Source organism: Spodoptera frugiperda, chromosome 5, assembly GCF_023101765.2.
Source record: "Spodoptera frugiperda isolate SF20-4 chromosome 5, AGI-APGP_CSIRO_Sfru_2.0, whole genome shotgun sequence".
Lineage (NCBI taxonomy): Eukaryota > Metazoa > Arthropoda > Insecta > Lepidoptera > Noctuidae > Spodoptera > Spodoptera frugiperda.
Window position 1 is genome coordinate 8,335,454 of NC_064216.1, and position 9,554 is coordinate 8,345,007.

The following is a 9,554-nucleotide window of genomic DNA, read 5'->3' on the forward strand; positions in this document are numbered from 1 at the left end:
TCTTATTTTTTCTTTAAAATAGTAGAGCAACCCAATACTATACCTATACTATATTTTCTCATGTGTACAACCGTGGTCACATCCACTTGACCACCACTAAGTTAATGTTTGCTTTCAAAATGAACGGAAAATGAAGCATAGGCGACGGCACAGACAACAATCCGACGACTATCTTCTCTCAACTTCTTCATCTTCGTCGGAAGAATTAGTGGTCGAGGAAATATATGACGATTAAAATATATTACTGTAATACAAATGTAGTTGCCAAGTATGTAGCGGGTAGGTAGAGGTAACAGTAGGAATATCTAATAATGTCTTGCCTATCACGATTCTATCGTACCTCTTTCCCTTCTTCTACCATCATTAATCTCTTTGTGCATGCTCGTCGATTAAGAATGGCTATAATATAATTTGATCACTCTTCAATATATCGCCTATTTGGTCTAGGACTATAGTTAAATCCTACTGAAATAGATGCTGAATAATTATGATAAAATAATAAAATATGACAATGTTTGTTCAAAGTTTATGTTGATGTTATTAATATTATTTCATTAGATATTTATTATTTAAATTTTATTTTTTACCTTACCTAAGTGTATACTTAGGTACATAATTAAAATGACGATCATTTTAGGGATTTGAAATGTAACGTTAAGTATTTATGAATATCTAGAAAGGTATTATGTAATTAATTTTATTATAGTTATAGATGCATTTTTATATTTTATTTAAGTACAGGTTTTCCTAGTTTGGTTCCTAAATGATTATTTGTCTTTTCAACTGTTTTAAACCTGGTCGTGTAACGCTACAAAATTTATTGTATTATTAATTATTATGCAAGCTTAGTTTTAAGATATGTCTGTATTAATATTGGAAAATAAATAAATTTTATTACGGAAATTATTATTTTATTATCAAATAAAGACGTCAGTTTCCAATTCGGAAATTGTACTGTACGAAAAGTTTATTTTATTTAAAAAAAAATAAGCCTAATCATGTTCTACATTTGCGTCTGAACTCTGCTAATTAAAGTCTTTAGGAAGATAACTATAATTAATTCAGTACATATTCAAAACGCCTTATTTTCTTTTTCTCAGCCGTTGTATTATCAATCGCGAATGCGTATTCGATCAACAAATTAATTCCGATCTATGAGCAATAAAACCGATAGCAAACTTAACTACTTTTGTCTTCTCCTTCAACCGATCGCATGCGCCGCTGCCGAACCAAAGTTCTGTTCCAATCATTTTCCAATACATGAGGTAACCACAATATCATGGAATTTTCTAGATTACAAGATTATAACATGCTTTAGAGCAGCAATGGCTATAAAAGTTGTTAGATATACCTATTATAATATCTAAAAATCCTACGAATGAATTACGAAAAACGCCTGATGAAACACGATTAGTCTTAATATAGCTATTATGTTTTGCGTAGGCGCTAGTAGTCAGGTATAAATAGCATGATAATGAAATCCTAAGTCGATGTTTTTCTCAGCAAAAGAATGTGCAATCAAAATGCCATACTTTTAAAACAGAAACTTAATACTAAATAAATACCAATAGGTATATTAAGTAGGTACTGACAACAGTGTAGGCGTATCGTTGCTACGTTCTGCTATTATAGAATTTTTCATTGAAATATCCATTTAATTATTGAAAACTTATTTTTGCCACCTTACTTAGACAGTCCAGAAGATTGACTTTGGCCATTTTTTAGGCCTGGCCTACTTATATTAAATAACTAGCTATAGAATGCTAACGTTAAGAACAATAATATCTGCAATGCTAGGAAATTAGCCTGTAGCTGTACAAACATTTTTTTATTGTTGTATTATAATGGGTATGGTATATTAGCATGGTACGTATAATTTTAAAAGGATTTGACACAGTTTAAAAACATTATTAAGGTGTATATTCTAGCTAGCAATCTCAGTCTATGAGTGTTTAGAAATCACGGACACTTAAAATTCGGAGTTGCGAGTGCAGAGACACAGAAATTACTAAAATATTTTGTAAATCTCGTCTTGTGACTTTTAATTGTTTAAAATTAAATTAGCTATTAATCATTTACATTAATTTTTAATGGAAAATTTGTCATAATGGCAGGAATAAATCGTAAAACTACTATTTTCTTTAATTTTAAAATGGTAGCTTTTTTACTTAACTTTATTTGTATTTTGTCTTTGGCAATACTTGAATTTTTAACTGTCAAGTCAAGTGTCAATCTTTCTATCATGTTTTGTTGTCAATTTGACGCAGTGAGTGAATGTGTGGTGTTTTGCAGGTTATAAAATAAGATCACGTTGAATTCATTTTAATAAGTGCATACTAATATAATTTTGATAAAATGGAAGACATTGAAGATACAGATTTGGTAGCTTTGGAACATGACCGTTTAATAAGTGCTGTATCGAAGTTGGACAAAACGCAACACATAACAGAGCCAACACGAAATGAACCCACAAATCTTAATTCAGAGTTTAATTTAATTAAAAGAACAAATAAACTGAATATTGACAACGTTGCTAAGGTATTAGAGGATACTGCACATCATGTACAGATAAGTAAAAAACTTAAAAAGACTCAAAGTGGGGCTAAGGTTTTGAGTAAGCCACTGGAGAAGCCCCAAGCGGAACGTATAAAACGAGCGACAGGTTATGAAGAGACGAAGAAAAAAGTAGGAAGATGGGACCCAGTCGTAGCAAGAAGTCGTACTGTGGATTATGTAACTTTCCCAATAAAACATGTAACTGCAAAGCTTGAACCTACATCTGACTTTTTGACTAAGTTTCAATTAAAATCTGAACTTGAAAAGGAATTAGAAGAAGTAGATCCCCAGCCTATGGTCGAAGATGAAGAGGAAGACGAGCCTATCTATCCCAAGAGTTATGAGGAAATGGTAGAATATAGGCAACATCTCGCCAAAATGAGAGCACAGCAGTCATACAAAGCTGCTAAAGCTAAAAGGCAAAGCAAAATTAAGAGTAAAAAGTTCCACAGGTTAGTACCAAACATTAGATGTAGAGTATTTTGAATGTAAAGGTTTTTTATGTTTAATGTTGCAATAGAACATTTTTTAGTATGATTTTTGTGTTTGGAGATGGTCTACTGACTATATTCAGACACAAAAGTACCAACATCAGGAAGCTAGTAGACACCTTTTTCCTTGCAATTAATATACAAACACAAATAGTAGTGTCTGACCCTTCAGAGAATAAATGGTTACATATTGTGTTACTATATTGAAGAATTTGATTTGGAAATCATTCTCTTGTTTCTCTCGGAGACCCAGATCAGATGTCCGTCGGACGTATCATACCTGAACTACCCAGGCTTTTCCCTGGAGCACAATTTCGTTCCCCGCGCAGGCGTATGCCTATACGTCCAAGACGGCATCTGTTACCGGCGTCTCCGAAACTTTGAAGACCCCAGTTTTTCAACCTTGTGGATACTGGTGGACACAGGGATGGAGAAAATTCTCTATGCCTGTGTCTACCGGTCGCACAGCGGAGATTTGGAGACGACCAGATTAGCTCAACACCTTGTGGAGACGGCGGATGCGGCTCGGCAGAGGTACCCTTCGGCCCAGTTGGTGTTACTGGGGGACTTTAACGCCCATCACCAGGAGTGGCTGTTCCCATACCAGTGCACTGACCATGCTGGGAGGGAAATGCGTAAGCTTGCGCTAACGCTTGGCCTGACCCAGCTGGTCCAGGAGGCCACAAGGGTGCCCGATGTCGACTCGCACACTGCCAACTGCTTAGACCTTCTGCTGACAACTGATCCAGACAGCTACTCGGTGTCAGTTTCTTCACCCTTGGGTAGCTCTGACCACTGTCTGGTGAAATCCGTATCCACGTACTCCCCACCGGATCCTTGTCCCAGAGGATCTCGGCGGATGTGGCGGTACAAGTCAGCAGATTGGGATGGGATGCGATCTTTTTTTTGCATCCTATCCTTGGCGGCCTGTCTGCTTCTCTACTGAGGACCCGTCAGCTTGTGCGGATGCCATAACGGGGGTGTTGCGTCAGGGCATGGAATACTACATTCCATTCTCGGATGCGACATCTTTCGGTGGGACTCGTCCATGGTTCGATGCCGACTGCAGACGTGCTGAAGCGCGAAAGCATGCGGCATACTTGGCATGGGCGGATGCCAGGCGTCGTAGGGCTGACGATATTCTTCAGAGGAAGAGAGCCTATAACCGGGCTGCCAAGTCATGCAAAAAGGCATTACGGATGGCTCGGTTCAACCACATTGGCCGAATAGGGAACAAACTGGCTTCTTACCCAGCGGGTAGTAAAGCGTTTTGGTCCCTGGCCAAGGCGGTTGAATCGAACTTCTGCCGCCCTTCACTCCCACCTCTCCTGGGGCCTAACGGGACGCTGGCACACACCGCGGTAGAGAAAGCGAACCTGTTTGCTTCTCTATTTGCGGAATCTTCACGTCTTGATACTGGTGGCGCTTTGCCTCCTTCTCTCCATAGAGTTTGCGAGACGAATATGTCAAAAATTCGCATACGACAGAAGGAGGTATATAAGACGTTGCGTAATCTTGACGTGAACAAGGCCAGTGGCCCCGACGGAATCCCAGCCGTGGTTTTAAAAATCTGTGCGCCTGAGTTGTCTCCAATCCTGACACGCCTGTTTCGACTTTCTTTGGAGACTGGTCAAGTGCCGGTTGCATGGAAGCTAGCCAACGTGCAGCCTGTGCCCAAAAAAGGTAGTCGTGCCGACCCTAATAATTACCGGCCCATCTCGGTCACGTCCATACTCTGCAAGAGTATGGAACGTGTACTTAACAACAGGCTCCTGGCATACCTTGAAGGTAACGACCTCCTCAGTGATCAGCAGTATGGGTTTCGCCGCAACCGATCCACTGGGGACCTTCTTGCGTATGCCACCCACATTTGGAGCGAGGCCATCGAGAAGCACGGGGAGGCAATAGCGGTCTCACTCGATATATCGAAGGCCTTTGACAGGGTTTGGCACGACAGCCTTATCGGCAAGCTTCCTGCATATGGACTTCCCGCTGATCTGTGCAGATGGATTGCAGACTTCCTGAGGGATCGGTCAATTCGAGTAGTCATTGATGGCTGCTCGTCTGACCAATTTGGCATCAACGCCGGAGTCCCTCAGGGGTCAGTACTTTCAGCAACGCTCTTTTTGCTGCACATCAACGACCTGCTTAAGCCCGGTATCTTTGGGTATGCAGATGACAGCACAGTTGTTGAAAGGTATGTGTCCGATGCGCGGAGTAGCGGAACACAGATCCGGTCTCAAAGAGAATCCATGGTCGAACGGTTGAACTCGTCCTTGAAGGCGGTTTCCGATTGGGGTGACGCCAACTTGGTCAAGTTCAACGCTACCAAAACCCAGGCGTGTCTATTCTCTGCCAAACGGAGTCAATTCCCGCTGGCTCCGACTTTCCGAAATGTGTCCGTTCCGGTAGCGGATCGTCTTGAGCTTCTGGGCGTAACTCTATCGCCAACGCTTAACTTCGGCTCTTATATAGAGTCGAAGGCGCATCTGGCTGGTAGGAAGTTGGGTATTCTCTCGAAGGTGAGACGGTACTTCACACCGAAACAACTGCTGAGCCTGTACCAAGCGCAGGTTCGGTCATGTATGGAGTACTGTTCTCACCTTTGGGACGGCTCGGCCAAATACCAGCTGGATGCGCTCGAACACATTGAAAGGCGTGCCAAGAGGCTCATCAATGACGATGCGCTTGTGGAGGCCCGGCTTCAAAGCCTTGAACACAGGCGCAAGGTCGCAAGCCTTTCCGTTTTTTACCGGATACATTTCGGAGAGTGTGCGGGGGAATTGCACAACTTGATTCCCCCTAGTCCTTTTCATCATCGAACCACAAGACAATCGGCGAGGCGTAACCGCTTCATGGTAGATATCCCACCCACTCGCACGAAGCGCTTCGCTTCAAGCTTCCTTGTGCGAACTGCTAGGGAGTGGAACTCCTTGCCGGAGTCTGTGTTTCCTGATGGGTATAACTTGGGTGTCTTCAAGGCCCGAGTGAATAGGTTGCTTATGGGCAGACGTGCTCCACCGTAGGCCGTATCATCACTTACCATCAGGTGAGATAGCGGCCAAACGTCGACCCATTAAATGTAAAAAAAAAAAAAAAAAAAAAAAAATCAATGACTATTTGCATTATTATGTACTTATTTGACTTTTATAATAATGTTTACAGAGTTCTCAAGAAAGAAAAATTAAAACAAGAACTAAAAGAATTTGAAGAACTACAAAAGAAAGATCCAGAAGAAGCTTTAAAGAAACTGGAAGCCATTGAGAAAGCTAGAGCTTTAGAGAGACACACTTTGAGGCATAAGAGCACAGGCAAATGGGCTAAGAACAAGTTGATCCGAGCCAAGTATGATAAAGAGGTAATGAAACTTATTCATGGACACTTCAGTTATGTTATATTTATAGTAGTTTAGTGTAATGCTGTAACATTCATCATAGTATTAGAATCAGATACAAAATTAAACATTCATAAGGAACTAGCAAACCTGGCGAACTCCGTATCGCCACCACTGATTTTCCTTGTTTTCCCTGAATTTTCTTTGCTATAAACCTTACGGAGCCCGAGCGCTTTCCAACGAATGCAAAACCTTGGAAATCGGTTCGTGCGTTCTGGAGTTATAACGTCAGGAAGGAAAACCCGACTTATTTTTATATAATAGTTTAGTATTTGAAAAAAATATCGCATTAAAATTAACAATTAATTCCTTTTTATTTCAATTCGTAAATAATGTAAATATAACCACCTGATTATACTCTCTATACTTAGAATCGAACTTGAGATCTCATTTATAAAATATTTTTACAGGTAAGACAACAATTAGCAGACCAGCTGGCTGTTGGCAGAAGTCTAACGAAAAAATTACAAGATAATCAGAGTTCAGATGATGAAGCTGATGATGAACCAACTCCTACCTTTACTTTATCACAAGACCCCTTCAATCCTTGGATGGTACAAAGATCGGACAAATCTAATGTTAATGCTGAATTTGACTTTGGTTATAAGAAATTTGTACAAAATAAAATGAACAAACAGAAAGAATCTGATGACAGTGATAGTGACGATAATGATGTAAGTGAGAAAGATGTTTTAAATGAAAAACTTTTTAAGAAAGAAAAGTCTCCATCTCCTGAACCAATGGAAGAAAAGATAACTATTCCTAAAGCAAACAAAGAAAAGTTAGCAGGTCCTAAATCAAAGAAAGGAAAGAAAGCTGCTGCTAAAACTAAAGCGAAAAAGCCACTTGCCACTTCAAATTGGGATGTAGAAATTGTTGATGACACTGATAATAATAAACCTAAAGATAATTTGGAATATCTTAAGCTCAAAAATCAGAAAACAAGAGCAGTAATTGATGAAGAATTAATGGAAACTTCATCTAAAACAGCTGAAGGAATGGCAAATAAAGAAAAAGATGAAACCATATCTGAATTAGTAAAAGCAGCCCAAACTCCAGTCCAAGAACCTGCTGCTGATTCTAATATTGATCCAAACAGATTCATTGAAGTTAAGCCTAAATATTTGAATACTGCTCTTTCACAAGTTGAAAATGAATATGATCAGTTGGATGATGATCAGGTAGTGCCTAGAGTAAACATAGAAGAGGTATTTGAAGAAGATGATGTTGTGGCAAGTTTCAGGCAAGAGAAGGAAGACGAAATAAACAAAGATAAGCCAGAGGACATTAATCTTACATTACCTGGGTGGGGAGCTTGGGGAGGAAAAGGTGTAAAGCCACAAAAACGTAAAAAGAACAGGTTTATTCTTAAAGCCCCACCTAAAATGCCGCGTCGGGATGAAAACAAGGGAGACATTATTATCAAGGAGTTCAAGGACCCTAAGCTTGCAGTACATAAAGTCAAAGATGTACCTTTCCCATTCGAAAGTGTTAAGGACTATGAAGCATCAATAAGAGCACCTCTGGGAAATACCTTTATACCTGAAAAGGCACATAAGAAGCTGATTCGTCCTAGTGTCATCACTAAAGCAGGCAAGATTATTGAACCCATGGACGAAGAAGAACTATTGGTGCCCAAAAATCGTAATTTTAAGAATGAAAGTGTTATTAAGCTTTTAGGAAGAAAGAAATAAAATTGATTTTCATTTTAAATGTAGATTTTATTTTAAATAAACTTATATTAATCTTAAATTACACTCCAACTCTTACGGGGGGAGACACGAGTATGACTCCATCCCCTCTCACAAATAACATGGGAATGTTCCTCTTAGTGGTTCTATAAACTTCTTCATAGGTTTCCTCGTCAATTTCAACAGTTGTTATTGTTTCTTCAGCATCACCCAGTACCATATTTAAATGTTGGTCATAGGCCTGTAATTAAAAATGATAGTTTTAAATAATCAAATGAATTACTATTCAAATGCAGACAAGAGATACTTGATCCATAATTATTTAAATCCCTGGAGGGATTAGTAAAGACATGTATACATTTAACTTGATATACACCTTGTCAGTGACAAAATGCTGGCAATTATATTTTTGTCGGCATTTATATGATTCTTCTTTTGCCATTAGTGGTTCAGGCAGAGCTTTACCCTATAGAAATATTGTGAAAACAACAGTTTTACACACACATTAGGCATACACCTATTGACATATAGACGTGTCTCCAGACTATGATAATTAAGACTGTCAATGACAATTCTCAAACCCAATCCAATAATACCATGGATTATGTGGAAAACTAACTTAATATCATTCCTTAAGCTTGAAATAAGTCAGTGAGTTGAATATTTTTGTACTACACTACAATAAAATTTAACTTACATGTAATTTTCCTCTCAACTCCCGTTCATTTCGCATTTTAACGTATATCCTCTCATCCAAGCTTAGTCTGATGAGGTCCAGAGGCTCCTTTACTGTCATTACAGATACCTGAAATAGTTTTAAAAAGGTAAGTTATAATTATGTTTAGTTTGCACACGACAGCAATCAGTAGCTTAAATAACATGAATATAAATTGGAGATTCAAAAAAGAAAATCTGAAACGAAATACTGATACTGATTTGTAAATAAATAACAACACGGTAGATGAGTAAATAATTTCCCACTTACATTTTCACCATCATCAGCCATGATTAGTGTAGTTTAGAAATCTGAACGACGTCAAATAAATTGATTATATTTCAGATTTTCTAAACGCTCAAGTTAGTATGTTATTATACTTATACACTCAGGCGGCGTTTCTGATTTTGAGGTTATTTGTGTATTTAATTTGACATAATACTATGATTGGTCGACTCGACTGCGGCGTCGGCAAGGGTTGCCAGACGAAACGCCGAACGACGTCCTTAGTGATGTCTATATTCGATTATGATATCATTAGTTATAGTTATTAAAAAGTAAATTAATATTAAGGGCAAAAGTATTTTGTACAAAAATATTTTTTGAGGAAGTATTTCATCCATATTTATTTTAAATTATTAATTAATTGTAAAAGTTTAAATTCATTTTGGTGCATTTTACCAAAACTTAACAGAAACCCTAATCGC

At 38.5% G+C, this 9,554-nt stretch overlaps 2 protein-coding genes across 2 annotated transcripts; one reads left to right on the forward strand and one right to left on the reverse strand.

The window, feature by feature from the left end:
* Nucleotides 1-2,217: 2,217 nt before the first annotated feature.
* LOC118271868 (U3 small nucleolar RNA-associated protein 14 homolog A) lies at nucleotides 2,218-8,158 on the forward strand. The gene is made up of 3 exons (XM_035588118.2): nucleotides 2,218-3,008; nucleotides 6,213-6,405; nucleotides 6,852-8,158. The coding sequence occupies exons 1-3, from the start codon at nucleotides 2,356-2,358 to the stop codon at nucleotides 8,133-8,135; spliced, it is 2,130 nt and encodes a 709-aa protein (XP_035444011.2). The 5' UTR covers nucleotides 2,218-2,355; the 3' UTR covers nucleotides 8,136-8,158.
* LOC118271869 (U6 snRNA-associated Sm-like protein LSm3) lies at nucleotides 8,142-9,334 on the reverse strand. The gene is made up of 3 exons (XM_035588119.2): nucleotides 9,118-9,334; nucleotides 8,830-8,937; nucleotides 8,142-8,373 (listed from the first exon to the last, which is right to left on the reverse strand). The coding sequence occupies exons 1-3, from the start codon at nucleotides 9,136-9,138 to the stop codon at nucleotides 8,194-8,196; spliced, it is 309 nt and encodes a 102-aa protein (XP_035444012.1). The 5' UTR covers nucleotides 9,139-9,334; the 3' UTR covers nucleotides 8,142-8,193.
* Nucleotides 9,335-9,554: the final 220 nt, after the last annotated feature.

What these genes read in the sequence shown, in the direction of transcription:
- LOC118271868 (XM_035588118.2), top strand. Translation starts at nt 2,356, where the DNA reads ATGGAAGACATTGAAGATACAGATTTGGTAGCTTTGGAACATGACCGT. An exon ending in AAGAGTAAAAAGTTCCACAG is followed by an intron (nt 3,009 to 6,212) that starts GTTAGTACCAAA and finishes TAATGTTTACAG; the next exon opens with AGTTCTCAAGAAAGAAAAAT. An exon ending in GAGCCAAGTATGATAAAGAG is followed by an intron (nt 6,406 to 6,851) that starts GTAATGAAACTT and finishes ATATTTTTACAG; the next exon opens with GTAAGACAACAATTAGCAGA.
- LOC118271869 (XM_035588119.2), bottom strand. Translation starts at nt 9,138, where the DNA reads ATGGCTGATGATGGTGAAAAT. An exon ending in TGGCTGATGATGGTGAAAAT is followed by an intron (nt 8,938 to 9,117) that starts GTAAGTGGGAAA and finishes AAACTATTTCAG; the next exon opens with GTATCTGTAATGACAGTAAA. An exon ending in AGTTGAGAGGAAAATTACAT is followed by an intron (nt 8,374 to 8,829) that starts GTAAGTTAAATT and finishes TTTTAATTACAG; the next exon opens with GCCTATGACCAACATTTAAA.